Genomic DNA, 25,617 nt, shown 5'->3' with positions numbered 1-25,617 from the left:
TAGTACTAAGTACTGTTTATTGACTTAGTAAAAATGAATATAAAATAAAAAAGAATACATTTAATATTATCCTTATGTTACATTTGTATACACTTGACACAAAATTGTTTGTTAAAATTAATTTTAAACCAAGCTATCTTAGTTGACAGGATAGAATCAGCCTTAAATTTATTTAATACACAAATAAAAAATTGATTCAATTTTCAATATAAGATGTAAATGAAGATAGAGTCACCAATCTATCCAAAATTTCTTGACTACCACCTAGTCCCAAATCAGGTTCATTGATTGCTATCGGCATTACATATCCATTTTTACATGTCCAACCTTCACTCTCTATTATTCTCTCTGCTTGTTCTTTATCTACTCCCATGAACGTTTGAAATTTGTCAAGTTGTATGTTTTCATAGTGCATACTAATAAATTTCAACGTGTCCTGTTGGATGCGACGCTTGATTGCCACCATAATAGGCTCAAGTATGTCAGACCATTTGCAGTCAATAAGTTCATACGCTTGTGTATAGTGTTTCGACCAGAGGGCTTTGCCAATTGACCAGACTTTATTTAATTCGGAATCAGCTTTAATTGCTTCGGGTATACGGCGCCACAAGAATTTTGCGGCGCACAATTCGTTGGTGTACAAGTAGGCGGAAAATAATTTGGTGTACTGTTCAGCCGTCAAACATCCTTCTTGGATTTCGTCATTTTCGAGCTCTTCGATGACGAAACTAAAGCACAGACAATAATCGAAAATACTTATTAAAGTCAAACCAAAAAATAAATCTAGACGACTATGAAGTATGCCTACCTGACGTCAAGTGGTTCGGAGATCATGTTCGGCGATGGCATAGCGAAACGTACACTGGATACACAGGTGTCGAACTGTCTACAGTAAGTTGGGTTGTCGGGTAAAATAATATAAAAAGTATATATTAAAACAATAGATTGATGGATATGATATGATACTATGATATTTGATTAGGTATAACAACATTTAACGCCGACGAAATATCAAAATCATCATCACTCAATTTTTTAATTTTTTTATATCATGATATCAACAACCGTGGTGAGGATCATAGATAATATAGTATACCATTATTATTATACCACTATTATAACAAGACAGTAATGATATACCATAGGGTTAGCGGATAGAGGACCAAGTAATAACCACGATTAAAGAATATTATAATATCATAATATCTTGTATATCGTTAATCGTGGTAATAACAAACACTATGGAATATCTATATTCTATAATAGACCAGTGTAAAAATGTATGATAAGGATATTTCTTTTAAAAAACTATTGAACAAAACAATTCATTTTAAATTTGCAAATTTATAATTGCCAATTTTGAAAAGAGTCCCGATTGTGGTGTTATGGGATGATATCGGCAGTTTTTATCACGATAGAAAAATAATTTGATAGTTTTTTCATGAAATTGTGAAGGAAAGGAAAGGATTACTGTCCACTGAACTGTTAGTGTACCTATACTAGTTAACAGTTGAGTGGAAAAAAATATAAAACATGCTTAACAAAAACTGGGATTTTGTAGTGAGTTGTTCACGATCGACTGTAACAGTAGAATTATTTGAATATTAGTTAATTATTATTATTTTTTCCTCTAACTAAAATCTGTCAAACAACTTCAAACCTGTTACTGATATTAACATTCAAAGTTTATATATCTTGCTATTTACTTTAGGACACTAAATTTCTCATTTGTTTCAAGCTTAAACATATAATAGTGTTGAAACGATGTCCCAAATTTCAACAACATTTTCTATAGATTTCACCTTGTAGGCATGAGCAAGAAAACGTTCTTGATTTTTGAATATACTTTATAGTAATAACTAATAGCTATAAAACCACGGACTAAGAAATAATAATATATTATAAGTTAACTGCTAATCATGGTGGTAGATAGAATAAAATATGTGTAGTTTTGATAGAACTATAGTCAGCTAACAACTGGTTGTCGAAAAGGTCGTGTCAAATGAAGAAAATGACAAAATATTATTGATATAAGATAACAAAGCACGTAGCAGAACTGTTATATTATGTTCTATGAACAACTATACTACTTATAAAACAATAATATGTATGATTAAATTAAAATAATAAAATGAATCTTGTTCGTCAATAACTTTTTATAGGTTTTTTTTATAGATAATTTTGTTTATTTAATATTGAAGTGAAAAATAATATTTATAACATTTGGCTTTTTCTCATTGGTTTTTGAAGTCTTAATATTACAATGTAAAAGATTCTGTACTGCAGTTGATGGCATTAAATACAAATGAGTTATTTACTGGTTTATATTGTCGTGTAATTATTTTTATTATCTCGTGCGACACACAACCACCTGAAAATTTAAAAATATTTGAATACATACAATTTGGATATTAATTAATTTCGGTACAAGAATATCATAGTAAGGTAAAAAAATTATAAAATTTTACCAATGAACGAAGATACACTGTGTAATTCAGACTTGCCATAGCGACAGTATTCATGTATAGAGTCTTCTTTTGTTGAAGACATACAACCCCATTCACTTAATAGTTTTGATATGCATAACTAAAGATATGTGATATATTACAAAATGTAAAACTTTTATTTAAGTTATAGTTATTGTGTTTACCTTCAGCTTAGGAATATCAGGTTCCACTTGTTCATCAATCTCACCGGGATATGTATAATATTCAGAATAAAATCTTTCTATACCACGCAGTATAATATAATGTTCAATTAAACTGTCTGGATCTTCAAGGCTTTGACCTAATAAATATATAAATCATGTTCAACAATAAAACAAATAGTAAAATATGTATTTCTAATTTATTTAATCATATACAATGGACAGGTAACTCAAAAACAATTTAACAATAAACATTGGACTTTTCACAATTAAATGAAAAAGAAAATTGATTGGAGTTAAAGTTACCAATTAACCAGCTTAAGTATTTTTCTGATGAAATTTGGAAATATTTTATTCTAAAGAAATATTTTTAATTTTTTATGATTAAGTTCTTTAAAAAAAAAAAATTAAAAAATTAAAAAAATATAAATTCATTTTTTCTTGGAGTTGAAAAAATGTAGTGAAATACTCTAAATGTCTATGATTATTGAATAATGTTAAATAATTAACTTACATATTTCATTATCAGCATTCCCCTTACGTTCATATTCATCCGCTATCCGTGTACCTCTCATAACACATAACTCAGATGCATGTTTACAAAATATTTTAATATCTTGTTCTGTTATGGTATCATCAGGAAGGTTAACATCCTGAAGAAGTTGTTGGACACGGTTGTAGACTGCCTCTGTGTCTTTAGCAGCTTGCTCATGATATCTAAACATACAATGTTTATGCTTACATCAGAGGTGTATCCAGGAATTTTTTAAAGGGGGGAGGTCCAAATTTTTGAACATGTAAAATGTATTATACAATCAGTGGTTTGCACTTTAAGAATTTTAAATTCTGTTAATCAATGGGCGAGGTCCAGACCCAAAAACCCCTCACCCTGTGTTTGCAATAGGCTAACATCATTTTAAAACATTTTAAAAGAATTATGAAAAACTTACAATTGTTGCAAACTGATATACTTAAAAGTGTCAGCTGTCATATCAGGTAGTGTTCCACGAACTGGAAGCTTGCCACATCCTTCATTATCTACAAAATCTTTGAGCGCTTTAATCATTATCCAGAAAGGTTGACTCTAAAATAAATTAGTTAATTCAAATATAGTAAGTAATTTCCAGTTATATAAAATTATGACTATTACTGAGATTCATAATCTTAACAATGTAAATAGAATATAAATTCACAGGTATTTAAAAAAAATAATCAAAATCTAATTTTCTCTAATAGATCAATCTATCATGTTTACGAAAAAACATTTACATTTTGCATACATTTTAGTTATCATTGTAATAAAACTCAAAACATTATAACATTTCTATTAAATATTTAATTTCATGCATTTTAAAATACTATACAAAGAATTAAGCGAGTTTTTAAAAAAAAAAATTAAGGTAGGCTGATAATAGGAAAGAGGAAAATTTTGTTAGTCTTAATTAATAGGATTGTTATGTTTAACTACATAAGGTAGTCTCTTATAACAAGAAAGTACATACAATATTTAGTTTGGATACTTACATTTGATGTTAAATTCTTTAACTTTTCATCTTTAAGTATAAGCCTTATATTTTCTGGCAGTGATGTACGATTATATGCAAAATTAACAGATCGAATTGCTTCTTCAAAATTCTCCTCATGATGCATGGTACCATTCTCATGTTTTCTAATACCTAAAAGTAAATTTTTTTTAGTAAATTAATTGTAATTTACTTAAATACTTAAATAATTAAAAAAAAGATTGTTTGTGATAAATACTATTTTAATAGTAGGTCTGATTACTTAGAAGGTTAGGTTATATAACCTAATCACATTAATATTTTATTTTACTTTTAGTTTTTGAATATAATTATAAATTACTTAAATCAATCTTATAAATATTAATTAAAATGAAACAATGTAAAAAATATCAATTTAAATATAAAATTGTCATTAAATAACTATACAGTGAAAGAGTATGTCTTTTTGCATTAAAATTAGTTGTATATTTACATTTAGAATAATGGTACCTCAATATTTGTACTTTTGTTTTTTATACTTATGAAATAAATTTAATATTTATTTATAGAATTACTATAATTAACCTTATATTACCAAATATATTATTTTTCTTAATAAGAGATAATTATAATTTAATAATGAGAAATAATTTAAAAATAAGAAAATAATACTAACTATTTTTTATATTTTCCCTGATAACTTGTTTTTGTTTATATGTTTCAGGCAGCACATTGACATCACTGATATCATTACGCCATTTTTCTAAATGTTTATATAATATTACAAGATAAGGAACATGTAAATGATTTGTAAGATCAAGAGTTTCTAGATCATAAGAATCAAAATGTGCTTTAAGTTTTGGAAATGGACAATCTAGCCGAAGATCGGGATTTTGGTTGTCTGGATGTGTTTTTATCATAGTATGTTCGGCAAGTTGAAGTCTCATAGAACCAAAAAATCCATAACTTTGACATACTAAAAGAGGAATATTGTAAGCCCATAGCTTATGTGACAAATCAATTATTTCTCTAAAAAGAAAAAAATTACAATCTTCTATTAATATATAAATTTAATATTTTAGATATTAATTTAACTATCATTATTTATACTTTTCATGTAGCGACGTAGTGACAACCACGGTAAATGTATTAAACAAACCAGGATTTAAATCTAATAATTTTAGTAAACATTCATCGATAAAGTGACCTCTGGTATCTGGATTTAGTTCACATAGAAGTTGTGAAGCAATTGATCCTCTTTTTTCTCCTATTCTGTCTGTTGTAAGGAAGAAACTAACAGAGAAATGTAAGATTATAATTTAAACCAATATTAAGCAATACAGACTTTATATAATTTACTTAGAACCAATATCCTCTTCAGTAATAACTTCATTGTCGATTATGGTAAATGCTCCAATACCAGGCAAGACCAATGATTTCAATATCTCTGTCCCTAATGCTGTAGCATTAATTAAACACACATGAGCCGTTTCTAAATCTTGTTGCCCTTGATCACCCCATAATCTAAAATAATAAATATTTTAAATTATATTAATAATTATAATAAATGAAAAAAAAGATATTTGTTTATTAATACAAAAATATTATGATAAATATTTTATTAGATTAAGTATAAATAAACAATATTATTCTATAATTTAAAATAAAACATTGAATGATATTACTTTGATTACCATCTTTGTTGTGACTTTGGGAAAAATTAAATAATATTTATAGATATGAATATTGTATAAAATTATTAGTATTATTTAAATCTTTAGAAAAGTATGATAATATTATTAAACAATAAATTAGAAAATTATTATAAATTATAAACTTTTATTCAAGCATTAAATGTTTAGCTATTAAACATATTTAATTTAATAATTTCTCTATTAAGTAGGTACAACTATGAATTAATTGAAGTTAATTTATAAATATTATAATTTACTATTATCTCAGTGGCACAAATTTCTAGGAGGAGATGGGTGGTCAGTCTTCTGATATTTTTTAAAATATAGTATAACCATGTACCTAGAAAAAAATCAGAAGAAATGTATTAAGTATTAATATATAGTAGGTATATTATTGATACTGTATGGGAACTAATATAGTCTTAATTATGGTTAAAAATCTAGAGGGAGTCTAGAAATATTAATTAATAGATATTAACTTAAAATATATTAATGAGGTAAGGAAGGAAACATGTAAAGGGATTTTTAGAGTTTTTGGGGAGGAGGGGGCTAATTAATGCTATAGGCTTACAGGCTAATCCTCACATTTTCGCGTATTGTGCCACTGTATTCAGTAGTGTTTTTAAAACACTAAGGTTGACAAGTTATTGATCAATTGTACAGTTCTTAGAAAAATTATAGTAACAATAGTTTTTTAATTTCACATATTATTGTTTGTTAATTAATTAATTTTTTAACTTAAATAATTTTGTTTTAAATGTTGATATGTTTAATAATAATTGATGATAAAAATCACCTCAGTTGTCTGTCATATTTTCGACTTCGTTCTGACTGTTCAGGTGATTTTGGTGACGGCACAGCCATCATAAATTTTAAATAAATAATCTACTAAACAATATCTTTAAAAATAAAATAAATTAACACACTTCTTAATATTTAAAAAAGTAACGTGAAAGTAGTTTTTTATAATTACTAAATATATTGTGTATGTCCGGTGTGACCGAATATAATATATATTTATTATAATTTATAATATTTGGTATGAACTATGACTTATGAGCATTGACAATTGAGCACGGATATAGAATACGAGTATAGGGTAGTAGTGTGGCACTGTAACTGTATGACTGTATGAGACTGTATAGTGTATATCACGCAAAGTTTATATTGTTTATAACTTTATAAGTGTTTTTTTTTTTATAGAATATTGTTTGGTGATTGTATGTAAATAATGTTAAAATTAAAATTAGTGTATTATTTATTTTGGTGATATTAATCAATTGATAAAATCTATTTTTTGAGGTTATATCTATACCAATTTTAATGATAACATTGAAATAATAATTCAAATTTTTTTAAATTACTGCTCTTAATTAATAATTATAAAAATTGACAATCTTTAAACTTTTTTACTTGGTAAATTATTGTAATAAATGGGTAGAGGATACTACAGGATTTTCAATTTTGAAACAGGAGATTCGTTAAGTTTAGTGTATCGTTTCATTCTTATCATAAACAATATTGTTGATTGTTGATAACGTGCTAGTTCGTCATGGGTCGTTGGTGAAGGAAGGGTGTCCCAGGGGCCAGTGACGAGTATTTATTTCTCATAATCGTATCTGAAAATTTGTCGTTCGTTTTCACGCGAGGAGTCCGACACCTGCTACAATTAAGAAGACCATATTTATGGTAATTATCATTAATACGTTATTCAACTAATTTGTCAGTGGTATTATTTAGAAGTGTTCGGTTTTGAAGTTTAATTAAAAACATCAGTTACGTCATCGACCAATTAAATTGAAATCTTACTGTCGAAACGCATGTTTCACCAAAGTCGGATTTTTAATGCACTTTAGTATCCATCTGTTGTGGGGGTGTCTCAGCTAGATGGTTTGAAATATTTTGCGCTCCATTTAATGAAAGTACAGAGTACTTGGACAAATACTGTTAGTGAGTACATATAACCTCAAACATATTTCTACTTAGGCTGTAGGACTTATTATTTGTATATTTTTAATAATTTTTATTTATAAACAATTTAAAATTAATTTCAACGAATGGGTAGAATAGGTAGTTATTTTTAAAGTTAAGTATGCAAATAATTTTCATATAACTAAATGTAACTAGCCATTATTTTAATTTCCTATAGTTGCTTAATCATCAATTATGCATGTATACCTAAATATATACATATTATGTGTTTGAGTATGTTTAATTAAAAAAAAAATGTTGGGACTATTTTTATAGCTGAGCATGTAAAGTATTATTTAATATGGTGCTAATTAGATTATTTAGTAAATTATAAAAGTGGTGGAAGAATATGTATACCTAATTGATTATACTTACATTGCAAGAAGACACATTTATATTTTTGCTTAGTTGAACTTTATGAATCATCATTAAATTAAAATAAACTCATGACCTGTAATTATTTTATTAATATTATTTTTTTGACCTACAAAATGTGTATATAATAACTGTTAAATATTTCTTGATTAATATCTATTGCTTAATTTAGCCAAATATATAGGTCATTGGTCAATAATTGTATTAGTTTTAATTTTTCATTATTTTATATATTTAAATACATTTTGATTTAATATATATCTGTATTTAGTAAACTTGAATAAACTAATATAAAATACATGTCTTGCAATTAGCTTTGACAAAATGTTTAGAACATTTAATGTACTTTAGTTTGTATTATTACCTATACAACAATACAATTCCTTCATAAGTATTAAATATTTTCAATAACATAGATAATCTGTAATTTCATAATTAACGACTGGCATGAATACATTTGATGTAGTTATTTTACTTACAAGTAACTTACTTATATTTGGTTTATGTAAGGCAGGATTTATGAGGATTTCCCTTAGGTATCAATTATAAAATATATTTATTTTTCAAATTAAGTGCATCATGAATTTGATTTGAACATTTTTTGATTAATTAAGATTACATTAAATGTAATACATTTTATTATATAAGTATTTAGGAAATATTTTAAAATTTAATAGTTTTGCATATTTATACTATACTAATATAACTTATTATTTACATACTAAAAATGTGATAATGTAATAATGTGTTAAATTAATAATTAAAGATTGATGTGTTAAAATTTGTATGATAAATTATTGTATAAAATGAAAAATAATTTTAAGCAACAAGATGGTCTTTGTCAGTCTATATTTTTAAGGATAATCTGTTATACCTATATTTATAATACATTATATAAACCAATTTTTGCCAGCAAAAAATTACATTTACTAAATAATAGTTTTTATACTATTATTTAATTTTATATTACTAGTTGTAACTTATGTTGTTTGTGGTATAAAATTAAATATTTTGAAAATTTATTGAGTATAGAAAAATAATAAATAATAGAGGAAAATTTAAAATGTCTATGATTAATGGGTATTTTTTAAATTCTAACAAAATAACAAAAATATTTATTTTAAGTTTGAAAATCCAGGTCATAAAAGGCCTTGATCTTAGTACGCTTAGATTTTTTTTAAATTTTAGTAATTAATATTAAAACAGATATCTTGTATTAAGTTTTCTAGTTTTTTTGCTTTAAAATATTATCAATCATAAATTAAAAGAAAAGGTAGAAAATTACAAATATTTATTAATAGTACAAATTTAATCTTGAAAGTTATATCATGTCTAGTAAATGCTAATATGAATATAGTCAAAAATTCAAGTCTAATATTATTCATTTTTGAATTTTAATACTAAAACAAAATTTGATTTTACATAAAAATTCAATTTTTTCTTGATTATTTTAAAAAGAGCTGGGAATTTACTTTTGGCCTTAAGTATAATTTAAATCCAATTTTCTACCAGCAATTACTCTCAAAGTTAAAGATTGAAGATTTTTACTACTCTAAAATATGGTTTAATAAAGACAAACACAAAAAAAAAAAACATCAATTTTAAACTTGTTAAATTAATACACTCCACTCAGAATCTAAAACTAAAGAACTCGAGTAGGTTAATTTATTGTCTTAAAATATTTCAAGTTGGCTATGTATGGTTAGGTATGTTAGAGTTTTTATAAGTTTTATAGTGCTAAATGAAATAGTATGCTGATTAATATTTATGTACCTTATCATTATGTATCTTATTATATAAAATATTAACCAAACGTATTATTTTATTACTAAATTTTTAATACTCATTTAAAGAGTTTAACTTGATTACTATAATAATTACAAAAAAAAAAAAGTTTATTAGGTACAAAATTAAATTTGAATTTTATAAAATGAGACAAGTTATGTTTTGTTGAAAATTAGAAACCTGTCAATTTTTTTTTTTATTAACTATGATTTTTTTTAGAATGGAAGGTGATCAATTAGATTTTGAAGACCCGTCTACATCGTGCCTTGAAAAGACTGATTTTACCAACCAAAGTCCGACCATGTGTCCAGTGGTATTGGAGACAGCAGAACAAGAATTAATAGCAGAAGAGTCTGCACCAACCACAGATTCAGATGAAATCGGAGTAGCTAACATTGAAATGAAAAATGTATTTAATCTTCATTTAGTTGATAGTACTTGTACAGAACAGGATATTTACTCTGATGAGAGTCCTTTACCCGGTGATTGGGTTAATGATGATTGGACGGATAATCCCAGTGAACAAGAAGATGCTTCTAATGCTAATGGTGTTATGGTAAGTAAATCGTATATTTTACTAATATTTCAGAACATACAATAGAACTTAATGAAAGTTATATTTTGGGATTTCTATTCAGAAAATTGTATTGTGTTTCAATTTTATTAACTTATTGATAATAGATTCAATTTTAAATTTAAGTTTATTGTATTTATCTTATAATTAATAGTCTTAATTACATTAAAACAATTATTTATCTACTTATTTTTAATTATATAGATATTGACCTTAAGATAACCTTAAATTAATTGTTACTAATTATTATTTATTAAAGTTAATCTATCATATTCATAAGAAGCTACTAATTTTTATATTTTTATATATTATATATTATTAGTTATTATATTTAAAAAAGTAAAAATAATTTTTTTTTATAAATTTCAGAGTTTAAATTAAATTATTTTAAAGATATTAATGATACTTGATGTAAACAAATGATTTAATAATACATTTTAAAATAAATTTTATTTCCATTAGCGAAAAAGAAAAATATCAAATTCCACATTAACGTCTGAAGATTTTCCGTCCAAAAAACAATATTATGATCAAAACAATTTGAATCTTGAAAGGTATGTTACAAGTTATTTACATAATAATATTATATGTTTGCATAGTCGTTTATCTAGAACCATTTATGTTATACTGAGGTAAGTATTGTAAATACTATAGTGGCAGGTAGGTATGTATGTAGGTACTATAGTTAATTAAAAGAATTATTGTCTTTATAGTTCCTAAAAATGTCATCATATTATATATTTAAAATAATTATGTATTGGTTTAATTCTAAAATATATAACACTAGTCTAAGTTATTATAAATATAGCCATGGTGTAGCTAAAAGTTTTGTTCCGAGTATGTAGAAACTTAATTGACATTTATCCCACTTTCTTTTATTTAATTTTGCAATTGTTTTAATTGTTTCAAACTCTATTAACTTATTTCCTACAGTTAATATTACATTTTTAACTTGGTAGTTATTATACAGGCTTTTAAATTTAGTTTTAACTAATTGTTATACAGTAAAATAAAATAATAAAATCACTTTATCACCTTAATTTATGATATAAATATGTTAGCTGTATTAAACACTAAAAGTTGTCTAATCTTCACCATCAATTATAATAATATAACTATAATATTCACAAATCAGGAGGAACACTTTTGATTAATATATTTTTTTTTTATAGATAGTTGGTATTTTTTTTTTTTTTTTTTTGTTATCTATGGGTTACAATTCTACATAGTATCTCAATGGAAAACAAATAAAGATGACAATCATCATAATAAATATTTTTTAGGTTTAAAATTAAAATTTTTAATTATAAAAATTTTTGGCACCTTTTTCTCAAAGTTATGTTTACTAAAGTATCAACTTTTTACTGTTCTTAAATTATAAACATTTGTTTGTATCAAAGTATAGATTATATATTTTACTCTATCTAGCTAGAAAAATCAATCATGTTTGAAATCTGAAATTTCATAGTAGATATTATATTTCACAAATATTAAAAACAATATGTATGATAGGTATAATAATATTACACATTGCACTTAGGTATGTAAAATTATAATTGTTCTTAAACTATAAAATACATATTCCATCATTATATAATTATCAAACATTTATATTAAACTTTAAATTTTGTTTTACTTATTTTTAAAATTTTTGTTATAAACTATTAAACTTAATATATAAATTCAATGTGTTATTTTTAGACTGACGCCTAAATTGGCTGAAAATGAATTAGATAAAATAGATAAAATAAAGATTCGTCGAAGTTGTATACCGTCCAAAGATGATCCCCCTGAAGAAATGATGGAATGGCTAAAAACTTTTTCGGTATGTAAAAATTTAATTTTTGATTAACTAATTTGAATGTTCTTATTTCGATGATTATATCGATTTTTTGCTATGTTTTATTCAGAAATGGTCAAACGCGGAAAGGATGTTAGCTATAGATATGTTGGTAGATGAATGTGAACCTACTCAAGTTCGTCATATGCTACAACTTATTGAACCACAGTTTCAACGAGATTTTATTTCTCTACTTCCTAAAGAAGTATAATAATCATTCAACTATTATTTTATTTTGTAAATTTATTTTTATTGTTAAAATTTGTTTTATTATAGTTGGCCTTATATGTTTTATCATATTTGGAACCCAAAGACTTGTTAAAAGCAGCTCAAACATGTCATAGTTGGCGGTTTTTATCTGAAGACAACTTACTTTGGCGTGAAAAGTGCCAAAACGCTAATATACCTTTGACGGATCCATATACTATTAAGTGTTCAAAAAATCGCAGTGTTACCTCACCATGGAAGGTATATTTGTAAAATTAAAATATTCCAGAATATTTTATTTTAAAATTGACAATATTATTTTCTATTATAACAACTATACATTTAATATCATACACACTTATCATTAACCAATTTATAATTTTTTCTCAGTCTTCATATATGAGACACCATGCAATTGAAATGAATTGGAGAATAAAACCAATAAGAATGCCAATAATACTCAAGGGCCATGATGATCACGTAATCACATGCTTACAATTTTGTGGAAATCAAGTTGTCAGTGGTTCTGATGACAATACACTTAAAGTTTGGTCAGTTCTAACTGGAAAAGTAAGTGTTTAAATTATTTGTTATTTTTATTCTAAATATAAAAACAATATCCAAATATATGTATAAATTATATTATTTTACTAACATAAATTATTACATTGATAACTTTTTTAGTGTTTGCGTACATTGGTTGGGCATACTGGAGGTGTATGGTCATCACAAATGGCTGGTAATGTTATAATTAGTGGTTCTACTGATCGTACTCTCAAAGTATGGAACGCAGAAACTGGCCAATGTACACATACATTGTATGGTCACACTTCAACAGTTCGTTGTATGCATTTACATGAAAACAAGTATGAAAACATTTATTTTTATATTAATTTAAAAATTAAATTTGGAAATAACATTTTATTAATTTCTTTAGAGTTGTAAGTGGTTCAAGGGATGCATCACTCAGGTTGTGGGATATTAAAACTGGTCAGTGTTTGTCTATATTCCTTGGTCATCAGGCTGCTGTTCGTTGTGTCCAATATGATGGCCGATTAATAGTTAGTGGTGCTTATGACTACCTAGTTAAAGTATGGGATGCAGAAAGTGAAATTTGTTTACATACATTATCTGGTCATACTAATCGTGTATATTCACTACAAGTTAGTTTATTTTTAAACCCTAATTTAGAAAACATACTTTTTATACAACTATATTCTACATATACAAATATATAAATAAATTTTATATTATGCTAAATTATTAAATCTAATTTAATAATTTATTAATTTTTTTTCTAGTTTGATAGTACTCATGTTGTAAGTGGATCTTTAGACACTAGTATAAGAGTATGGGATGTAGAGACTGGTACGTGTAAGCACACTTTAATGGGACATCAATCTTTAACCTCTGGCATGGAATTAAGAGATAATATATTAGTGTCTGGAAATGCAGATTCAACAGTCAAAGTATGGGATATACTTACTGGTCAATGCTTACAGACTTTATCGGGTAAAAATACTTAAGAGTTCAATAATTTTTCAATCATAAATTAACCATTTAATTTTTTTTACGAACAGGTTCGAATAAACATAATTCTGCAGTTACATGTTTACAATTCAACACTAGATTTGTGGTAACTTCTTCCGATGATGGGACTGTTAAATTATGGGATGTAAAAACAGGTAATATTATATTTTATAGTGTGTAAAAAGATGGAATAATACAAGAAACTTAATTATTTAAATTTTAGGTGAATTTATTAGAAATCTCATAGCACTAGAAAGTGGTGGTAGTGGTGGTGTTGTATGGCGAATACGTGCTAATGAAACAAAGTTAGTATGTGCGGTAGGTAGCCGCAATGGCACCGAAGAAACCAAATTATTTGTATTGGATTTTGACGCTGACTACAAGTAACATCAAATAACAAATTTGGTAGTTTGCATCACATTTTTTTTTTGTGGTTTAAGGAGAGTTACGAATATTTGGGACTGTTTACTTAGGTTTAAAAATGTCCCTTATATATTATCAGTTATCACATTTTACCGTTATCATAATGTTTCAGTATTATGTTTTTTTTTATTATTATTTATAAAGGAGGGGAATTAAAGTAGTTGGGTAACCATCTGGATGATCTAGAAAGATTTATGGAGTGTTGTTTGTGATTTATAACGCATTAAAATGAAGTTATAGATTAATTTACATATTATTTTCTAGTCTTTGAAGCTATAATAATCATAATTTGATATTCTTTGAGCCAAATAAATCGGTTGTTCTTTTTATTATTCCCAGTATACTATTTAATATAATATTTGAGAAATAATTGAAATACAAATTATTGAATAGTTTAATAATATTTAGTGTAAATTTATAATAAAACTTAACTAAATATTACTTAACTTGGATAGGTCATACATTTGCATATTACATAACTTCTACCAGAAAGTTGTTATCTTATAAAATTGTTAGTTTTTAAGTTTAATTCGTTCTTTTTTGTTAGGAAACAAATGAAAATGTAAACTTATTACAAACTTGTATGTCAGAAGCTTTAACTAGAAACATTTCAAAAGTTCAAAGACTTAACTTTTATTTCTTTGAAGAAGATTCTAAAATTTTGTTCTTTGATTTTCCTTATTTTGATTTTTATTATTATTAATTATTATTATTATTATTATTATTATTATAAATTTTGTTATTAATATAAAGTATTGGTATATTTTTAACTTGCCATAAGTGTTAAGTTGTGAGGAGGAGGAGAGTTTGAATTCCAAGATTTTGATTTTCTTGATATATTTTCTATTTTCTTCTTCCTGATCTCAAAGAAAAAACAATAAATTAATCTATTCTATGTATGTAACTCTTTTCTATAAATTTATTTATTTATTTTTATTATTGTCGTGTATATTATGTTCTTCAAATTTTAATTGTCCAGCTATGATAAAAGAGCTATAATAATAGCTTCATATTTTTTAATTTTTTTTTGGTAAATTGTATCACTAAAATGTATACAGAGTGATTCACCAAGCATGCTCACCCTCATACCATTATTAGTAAATTTCTATGTATATAAATAGAAAAATTTAAAATTGATCTTTTTATCAAATTTTATGACTTAATTGATTTAAAAATAACTCATTTAAAATAGTTAGGTAAATTGTTCTTAGAAAAATATTTTATAGTTGCTTAACAATTTTTTTTAAAATTATAGCTAACAAGAAATTAAAGTAAACAAATGTCTCCAACAATATTCTTAACAACAGTTCAAAATGTATTTCAGAATATCTTAATACTAAATTTACAGTTTAAAATATTAATTTCATGAAATGATACACATGATGTGTAAACATAAAGCTGATGTATGATATGTGATTATAATTTTACTGAAATTACATTTGACAATTAACTCACTGTACCAATTTTTAATGGTATCTATACTCCATTCAAATTAAGAATATAACTTGGCAGCTATCAGTTAATGTTAGGTGAATTATGCCCATGTGCACAAGTTATCTTCTTATCTTGAATAGAGTATAGTGGTTAATATTTGATTTATTATCACTTTAAATGTTTTCACAGTATGTAAAATACTATTAATTTTTGCTGATTTTACTTAATCATCTAAAAAATTCACTATAGTCTTTTTATTATTGCTGGACAACTCTGAATTAACAATTTTAAAATTATTTTTTGTTTATCAGTTATATTCAAATATAGTGGTTGAATCTATGATTTAAAATTTAATATTTGATTTCGGATATTTGTAGGTAAATAGTGTCTGAATTGGTGAGTTTTAATATATAGTATCAAAACAAAAAACTTGTTTATAAGAATTGAATATATAATTTCATTAATAACAAGATATAGTATGGATACTAAATAATAGTTACCAATTCAATTGTTAAACTGATTAATACAAATAGTTTTATATCTTCATTGCTGTTTTTCTTATATTTGGTCACAGTAGTTTAAACCCAAATAAAAATACTTTTCTGAAGTATTTACACTGCCGAAATAGTATAAATATTTAAATTATAAAGCCACAGATCTTACATAATAGGGCATTTTAAAAATTTTATGGAAACAAAAATATTTGTCTTCAAACATATTGTGTAATTATAATTTTTTTTTGATCTGTCATTTTCATTATAAAACAAATAACTGCTGAATTAATTTAATTATGACTAATATAAAAGTGGTTAATGAAGAACTATTGTTTCAGCCATTTAATTTGATTAAATTTAAACTTTTTAAAGATCTCAATTGATTGTGAATGTTTCCAAAAATAATGCATACTATTTAAAGAATACTTTGATATTGTTCTTAGAAAAGAAAACGAGTGATGTTATTTTATGTCATCAGCTTACGTAAAATTAAATATGAATAAAGTATAATTAGGAAATTTTTGTATATGGGAGAAGGGAACTTAAGGAAATGAAGGGCGACTTAAGTGCAATAAAATTGTTTTCTTAAATGAATATTTAATAATATTGCTTTAAATGTAAATATGTATCTTTATTTTATAATAATTATTATTAAAATAATTTAAGGATTAAGTTTGTTGATTATTAATTAGACCATTAATTATTTTCTATTTGAAAATAATTAAGAACTTTTTAATTATAATGCTCAATGTTGATAGAATGTAAATATTACATTAGTAATAATATTATTTAACTATCATGTCATTGATGATTATTTAAAATGAACAAAATTACCATATTTTGTTTTGTAAGTGCCAAAAACTAGACTATTTTGTGGTTAATTTGTGTAACTTTATCCCATGTAATTAATAATTACAATAGTATTGTGTCCACCTAACATATTCGTAGTTGCCAATTGCAATTTTATAATTAATTATAATTTTTTTTTTTTTTATAAAATGTTTTCACTTGTTTCCGTCTTGATATATAATTTCTATAACATTGAAAACTGATATTAGGTTCAACAAACTGTTGTTACCAGATATTCCCGTTATTAGTATTGTTCTATTGACTAATGCATTACCAACAAAATAGTATCAGTTTAATTCAATTTATTTGATATTTATTATTTTTGAAACTGACAAATTATAAATGCGTATTTATTTTTTTATTTTATGTATATTATATTTGATGAATGAATTATTAATTTTGTTGTTACGACTGCATTAGGTACATAAACAATAAACATAATAGTTCAAATACATGTTAAACATAGTAAAATTATTCTTAAGACCTGTGATTTATTAATTGACTTCTTTCTTCTTTCGTTATATTGTAATTTCAACCACAGAACTATACTTTTTAGTTTTATATTTTGTTTGTGAATATATTATTATTAAATTTAAGTAACTTTATACCAATAGATATTTGTAATGAATAGTAAATTATTTTAAGTTACAGCTAATGTTTAAGTAATTCTGTTGTTATTTATTTTTCTCTTGTTTATAGGCGTATATAAAATTGTACGATTTGCATATAAAAGTAATAAAAATGTTTATATGAAAATATATATATATATATATATGTTGTTACAATTTTTTTATTAGGGTCAATAATGATGAATACATTTATGAGTGGATTATATTCACATTATTATAAGAAATTTGATATTTTTAGTATTTATTAATTGTATGGCAATGAAGTGATTAAAAATTGAAAAAATTATATTAATATTAATAAACAACACCATTTGATGTGTAGTTGAGTATAATTCTATGAATAAATTTTACAGAAATTAGAAGATTGATATTATTAAAAAAATTATTGTAATATTGTAAGCACTGAGTAGATTATTTAAAATATAATTTTTGAATTATTTTGAAAGGTTTGTAAACAATCAAGGAAAATAAAAGTGAAAAGATATTAAAATCAATATCTAATAAAAAAAAAATATGTTTTGTATTATAAAATAATACAAATAATAAATATTTTATTTAAAATTTAAATGTCTAAAGTCTAAATGTTATTTATATAAATAGTATAAGTTAATCTTTTTATATTTTTGTTATGAAAACTGTTTTGGTAACTAGGTCGTTTTTAATATTACATATATTAACATTTTCTTAAAATACATAGTTATTATTTATTTATAAGTTATGCTTAAATTATAAAAATATATGAAATTATTAGAACAAACTTAATATTAAAGTATATTCTTAAAATATTTCCAATATGATTGATTGTTTGTATAATATTAGTGATGATAACAATAGTAATAACTTAAAATATTTCAGTATCTTTAACAAGTTTTTGAAATTGTTAATAAGTGATTTTACTTATGTTTTCCAGTCTAAATTATAGCTGCAATATCATTTCTCGGTATTGACATAAAATGTTTGCAAGTGAAAAAAAAATTTCAGTTGTACCATTCACATGTATTATTTGCTCGGAAGCATGAGTTAGGTTAGGAAATTCTATATAATGTTTAAACTATGGTTATTTAGAAATATGCCTTATAAACTTATAGATTCATCAATATTTATTTTAGAATAATTGCAGTTATATATTTTGAAGGGTTTTCAATTGCTATAATAACTTATGCAGAGACTTTGTTTTTAACAGATCCTAAATATACTAATCAATACTTAAAAAAAAAACGCTTGCAGTGTCAGAGATCGGCATGTAAGCTCTCTTGATTTTCAATTTTTAGAAATTTATTAATTGTATGCAATGTGAGTTAATGATTGAAGATAAAGTTCTGAAAATCTTCACAGCACTTTTCCTAGCCAATGTAAATCTAACAAGACCCCAAATAAAAAAATCTGTTCTCCAGTTTTGGTAATCTACCACGCTAAATGAAAATTTAGCAAAAATAACTATTTTTTAACTATGAAAAATTAAATAATTTTTTTTGAAAATTTTTAATCTCACATTTTGTATCTACTTTATAATCCTTTTTTAATGAGCTATCAACTTACTTTTTAGCTATAATAGTTTTGGAAAAAAGTTAAGAAAAATAGAAATTTTGGAATTGTTCACGCTGACATTTTTGTGGATTCAAATTGATGTACTGCTTGGGTATGATATCGGATCTCTCTCATTAATACTTTATTTTAAAGCTAGATTAATTATCCACCTACTCATAACTGAGTTACATTTTATCATTTTCCTATTTAACATAAATTCTTGAAGTTTTAAAAATTCACACTTTTTTTATTTCAATTACCTACCATACTTACTTGATTAAAAATCAAGAAAGTAAAATTTGAAAATGTCTTAAGTTTATAAAGTATAATCTAACATTTTAATGTTTCAAGTTTCTACAATTAATAATTTTTGAATTAAAACAAATAAAAAACTAAAATCATTTTATGAGAAATCATTATTTCACAAGTGAATATCCAATTTTGTCAAAATTTAAAAAAATCAAAATTCAAAATATCTATTAATAATTCAAAAAATCCTGGCTACGGCACTGTTTTTAGTATTATTACCTATACTGTATGCCTGTATATCGAGTGTTAAATTTGATGCACTCGAAGCTGCTAACATAGAAAATAATCAAATTATCATAGTTACCTATTATTGAATCCAAACCACTTATTTAACCACAACTGATCAGCTAAAATAAATAAACAGCCTCGCTTTAAACTTTTATTATGATAACGAATTTAAACTTCGTTGTTTGTGTATATGTTTTGAATAAATAATAACTTCAATGGTAAGACTTAATTTTAAAATTTTATAATAACTGTTCTTCTTTGTATTATTATTTTTTTACTTGTATTTTGTATTATTTTATTTACTCTCTTTGCCCGGATGGTCGATAATCAATCAATTAAATAAATAATTAAAAATATGTTGTTGTCAAATATGTTATTGTCAACCAAATAATGTTGAAATATAAAATATAATGTATAATAATATAAATATCTAATATCTGTCTAACTGCAGTTCATTTTCGGTATTGTTTCAAGAGCATACATCGAATAATTCTTTAGAGAATGAACTCGCTTCTCTTGACGTTAATCTTTAATATTACCTATACGCATATTCGAAATAAATCATGTAAGATAATAATAATATTACGATCGATTGCAAAATCACACTGGCCTCGACTATTGTGAAAAAATCGCAAAACGCTAAATCGTACTTTCAATCGATGCCGAATATAAACATAATAACGTCTGGCGGCGATGGTGATTCCGATTAACCGCGACAGAATCCTGACGCGCCACTAGAGTATTGTCCATCGCCAATTCTGCTGGCCAATTACGCAGGACCGCAGATGCGGCGAATGATCGCGATCGTAAACGCTGCTATGATGGCACCAGCCGTAGAAGCTAAATCACCGGCTCGCCCCGCCCTCGTCGTCGTTACGCCAGCATTCCGATGATGGTACACATAACGAGGGCCCGTCGGATGTGGTGAGCCCCGTTGAAGTCACTGGTCCGCCAGCGAGCCTAGCGAGTCGATCTGTTTCATTGCGTTACGCCTATCGAAATAGAAATGCAATTTTCAGCCGAATCGAACGATTCGTACAACGCGGCATCAATAAGCGTTAAAAATAAACGCGGATCTTTATTGGAAACGGACAAAAAGATTTTTCCGACGTTTGATTTACTGCTGCGCTTAATAAATATACCTACGACTTACTATACAATGTTATATTTGTACCTATTTTAATATATAGCTTATACAGCTATATTCAGTGTACCTACTAAAAATTATGTTTGATATGAATAAAGTTTTTTATTAAGTTATTTAATTGTTTATTATTTTATAATTTTTTTTTTATTTTATTGTAAAATTAGTTTATGTACTTACGGCTTGTGAAAACTGCGAATAATATATTGTAGATAGATACTTATGTATTTTTTTTTTTTTTTTTGTAGCGAACTAGTTTAAAATTTAAACTAAAAACTTACCTATAGGTGGTTTATGACATGGGTCACCAAATGGCGGCCCTCCAACACATTTTATCCGACCCGCAGACAAAGAATAAATAACACATATTACGACAAAATTGTATGTGTTATGATTGTAAATTATTATTTTTGTTAAATATTATTGGTTTTTAAATAATGTAAATATGTAGGTACTTATAGGATTTTGATGGCCCAAAAGTTCAATTTTTTTTTTAGTTTTTAAAAGCGTCAAGAAAAACCTCGAACAAGTAACGGAAAAACGGGAATTTTTACGCATAACCGCACTTTTCGACAAAATCGTTTTTTTGATTTTGCTGTAACTCAAAAACGAATCGTTGTAAATATTTGTAATTTTCATTTAATGTTTATCATAACGTTATCTATTTACGATTATTAACGAAATATTCAAAATATTTTGACTTTTTTTTAAGCTATTTTAGGCCATTGAAATTTACGATTTTTCTAATTTTTTTTTCTTGAAATAACTACCAAATAATCTTTAAAATTTAGTACAAGGTTTATTATAAGTTGTTCTTGTTGTAGTAAAAAAAAATCGAAAATCGTCAGTCGCAATTTTTATTTATAAGCATTAAAAGTTCAAATGTTTACAAAATATGAAAAATTGCGAAAATTTGCAAGAAATTTTGAAGTTGAAAATTCATAAAATTTTTGTGTTTTATATCTAAGGTTAAAAAACACAACACAAGGTTTTCCATAACTTTTTCTTCAAATAACAGTAAAAAAAAACTAGCGTCAATATAGAAAAAAAATTATTTTTTTACGAAATCAAATAAAATAACGATATATATTACAATTTAAATATAGGTAATAATATATAATGTATTCTACTAATTATCCTATACTTACAAATCATCTCCGTTTAGAATCGTTTTTCGTATACAATGATACCTGTCATTGCCTTCAAATGTAACACACCCATTATAGTGACTTACTCATCTCCATGTCTACTAGACTACTATACAGCAGAGCGATATCCACTTGCCCACCTTTTTTATATTATTTTCTTGAATATTGTCAACTAATAATCACAAGCTCTAAATGAATAATATATATTATATTGTAATTTATAGACTCATTATTTAAATTAATAATAATTGTATACCAGAATCCAGGAAATATAACTAATTTAATTTTAGAATATATTCAGTTGTTAATTTTTTTAGAAATATAGACATACAAAGTACCTTCCTGTTCAGTGCCGTGGCCAAGGGGGCTTCTGAGCTCAAGTCCCCCCTCTCCGAAATGTCCGATGACAATAATTTTATTCATTTAATCGAAAATACAATTTTATATGCATGATATCCCGCTTCCCCGAGTATGGAGAATAGCTTAAAAAAAATTTATAAACCGTTTGTGATGATAAAGGAACGCCGCTCTTATCGCACTTACTTGATCTAACCAGAAATACAATGCAAACTTAATTTTGTAATGATGTGTGCCTAAGCCATCATATCTTTTTAAATTTAAAATATATAATAAGATAATTATAACAACTATTAGCAATTAACGAGAAGATATTGTACACACACACACACAACATTATATTATATAAGGACTCCAGTCTGATGGTCAAGCCACAGACGCGTCATTATTGTCTTATTGTACGGACGGTCAAAGGCGAGTGTAAGAGACTATGCAGATCGTTCATGCAATAAGACATAATAATAAGTTATTAGTTATATACGTTTGTAGTAAATTAAAGTATGTGTATTAAATTGTGTTAAAAAAAATAGTTAATTAAAATTACAATAGTTAATCATAGAAAAAAGGTCTAATTATTTTAATACAGAAATCAATCACCTCACGTTAAATCTTAAACGCGAACTGCGATTTCAACAAGCAAGTCGATACAGGAATCAGAGAAGTAATTTGATATTAATATCACCAAGTTATAATTATTCAATAAGTAATGGATTTAGAAACATAAAATCGTCCCCGATTAACTTAGTGTCTTTTTCATTCATTACAATTTGTTGATTTGTTATCATAATTAGCTATCAAAAATTAAGCCCCCCCCTTGAAAAAAAATCCTGGCTACGGCACTGTGGCATAATAAATATTAATACAGTAACACTAGTAACATATATTTATTATGACAAATCCGCGGTCTTTATTACACGTCAAGGTAATAATAGTATGATACTGTAACATGGGTATATTTTGTTTTCACTTATTACAATAAACTCATATTTTCACGCTTAAGGAAGACCTCAAACATGAGTATAGGTAGGATTGATTAATAGTATAGTTTAAATATAGCCAATATAGGTAGGAAGTAGATATCCGGTTAAACTTTGTCAGTTGTTAAGTTGGAAAGCTGCTACACAACTTTTGGCGGTACAATTAATTGCAACAGCATACAATATTTGGTATTTCGGTCAACGCATTAGGGCGATAACCGCTCACACAGGATTCATTTATTTTCGTCACCAGATAACGTCACAGTATTCGGTTTTTTAAAAAAGTCAGTGTCGGAATTAATTGAATAGCAGCAATTTTTTACAAACAATTTTTCCAATTTAAAAACATTACCAAAATCTAGTCTATATACAGCTTACATATCATTTCACATCTTGGAAATTCTTGTCATAGACTGAAAGAAAAATAGTTTTGTGATCTAATGTAATCCACTATAACTTATAATTCTCAACTCTTAAGCTAAGTATTACTTGGTTGGTCTCTTACTTAAGTAATCCTAATAATTTTCTATTCTTTCGTATCAATTTCAAATATATTAATTGTGCGCTATTACTTATTTTGTGTAGATTCTCCATGTATATAATATTCTTGCGTATGATATTATTATTAAAAAAATTCAGATATTTGACTTCAGTACATTTTATTCTTCTGACAACCGATCATAATACTATTAGGAATTAGGATCAGTGGATGATATAAAATCTTATATTATAATTAAAAATTAAAATTATATTTATTTAAATTTATCATATTATCGAGTATAATATCATTAATTATAATTTATATTATATTACCTGTATTAAAGGTGTCTATACAAGTATACAATATTAAATGATCTAAATGACAATTAATAAAATAATAATAATAATAATAATGAAATAATACCTATTTTTACTATGGAAAAATACAAAATGCTTAAAAACATCAGAAAATTTATGAAAAAAACTTCTATCAAATATCTTTGATAAAATAAAATGTTTTTATTCCCAGTATAAGCCCAATTATAATTTATATTCATTTATATCAACCGTTTTAAAATAATAACACATTATTGTAATAATATTAAATAATATAATACACGTGAATATGGTTTTTTTTATTGGAGGGACAAAATATTTAAAATATATCTTACCCCCAGATCAATGTATATAAGTGTATACTATGAGAGAACTATTGTTGGACTACCAAGATAACCAGTTTCAAGATTCAATAATGCGATTTATTTGGGTAATGTGTAGATAATTACGTTGTTGTTTATTTAAATGTAGCTATACTAAACGCAGACAAATTGACGGTAGATACATAGCATATTATGACACTTGTATAGTAACGTGTACCTACCCCATTTAAGATTCTGAGATTCTGAGAGTAGCAATTAACGTACTTATTAGTAAAATCCTTTCATTTTCGACTTCAATGGTAGTTTCTGGTAGCAGATTGTACTTAGTTGGTACTTTGGAAGGTTCAAAAGTAAAAGTTACCAAAATACAGAATAAATTGGAGAAAAACAAGAAAAAAAATCAAGGAAAAATGGTTATTTTAAATTAGCCATAGGGTAGTACTGCATGATATTTCAAATATCATAATCAATTCATCGAGACTTCGAAGGACATAATATTATATACTATATTACACACGTATTATAAGTTATAACATCATACTATTATACTATAATATAAATATATTTCAAAACTCAATATTATGTGATGAAGAAATATTGTAGTGATGGCTACCATGTACCTATGTATAATATTGTGTGCGCAACACAGAATGAGTTATTTAAATGGCGTGCAACAAAAATAATGTTTTGTACATCAGGCTGACTTTAGGTTTCTGGCGGCCAAAACGGCATATTATACAAAAAAAGCATGAAATGATCCTTTTTGTACAGCTTATTATTACCTATATGGTCGATTGTATATTCGATATATGTGTATAAATATAACTATACCTC

The 25,617-nt window shown here is 25.4% G+C and overlaps 3 protein-coding genes across 5 annotated transcripts; 1 reads left to right on the top strand and 2 right to left on the bottom strand.

Moving 5' to 3' along the window:
* On the bottom strand, positions 1-1,040 carry LOC132929169 (COP9 signalosome complex subunit 8). The gene is made up of 2 exons (XM_060994314.1): positions 809-1,040; positions 1-728 (listed from the first exon to the last, which is right to left on the bottom strand). Exons 1-2 carry the CDS (start codon positions 847-849, stop codon positions 197-199), a joined length of 573 nt encoding a protein of 190 aa, XP_060850297.1. The 5' UTR covers positions 850-1,040; the 3' UTR covers positions 1-196.
* Positions 1,041-2,048: 1,008 nt separating this feature from the next.
* Positions 2,049-7,109, bottom strand: LOC132928762 (NEDD8-activating enzyme E1 regulatory subunit). Its single transcript, XM_060993628.1, has 11 exons — positions 6,817-7,109; positions 6,640-6,742; positions 5,509-5,673; positions 5,260-5,442; positions 4,826-5,178; positions 4,172-4,323; positions 3,598-3,731; positions 3,162-3,364; positions 2,651-2,787; positions 2,469-2,586; positions 2,049-2,371 (listed from the first exon to the last, which is right to left on the bottom strand). Exons 2-11 carry the CDS (start codon positions 6,708-6,710, stop codon positions 2,259-2,261), a joined length of 1,629 nt encoding a protein of 542 aa, XP_060849611.1. The 5' UTR covers positions 6,711-6,742; positions 6,817-7,109; the 3' UTR covers positions 2,049-2,258.
* A 255-nt stretch (positions 7,110-7,364) lies between these two features.
* On the top strand, positions 7,365-18,099 carry LOC132928761 (F-box/WD repeat-containing protein 7). 3 transcript variants are annotated; one of them, XM_060993627.1, is made up of 12 exons: positions 7,365-7,789; positions 10,194-10,530; positions 11,011-11,102; positions 12,250-12,373; positions 12,459-12,593; positions 12,665-12,856; positions 12,986-13,165; positions 13,280-13,461; positions 13,533-13,758; positions 13,897-14,107; positions 14,176-14,280; positions 14,349-18,099. In XM_060993627.1, the coding sequence occupies exons 2-12, from the start codon at positions 10,195-10,197 to the stop codon at positions 14,510-14,512; spliced, it is 1,947 nt and encodes a 648-aa protein (XP_060849610.1). In that variant the 5' UTR covers positions 7,365-7,789; position 10,194; the 3' UTR covers positions 14,513-18,099. The 3 variants fall into 3 exon arrangements, with proteins under 3 accessions (XP_060849610.1, XP_060849609.1, XP_060849608.1); XM_060993626.1 differs by having other exon boundaries at positions 7,365-7,793; XM_060993625.1 differs by having other exon boundaries at positions 7,366-7,532.
* Positions 18,100-25,617: the final 7,518 nt, after the last annotated feature.

Source organism: Rhopalosiphum padi, chromosome 4 (assembly GCF_020882245.1).
Source record: "Rhopalosiphum padi isolate XX-2018 chromosome 4, ASM2088224v1, whole genome shotgun sequence".
NCBI lineage: Eukaryota > Metazoa > Arthropoda > Insecta > Hemiptera > Aphididae > Rhopalosiphum > Rhopalosiphum padi.
Note: the sequence above shows the minus strand (reverse complement) of the source record. Positions and strands in the feature narration are given on the sequence as shown.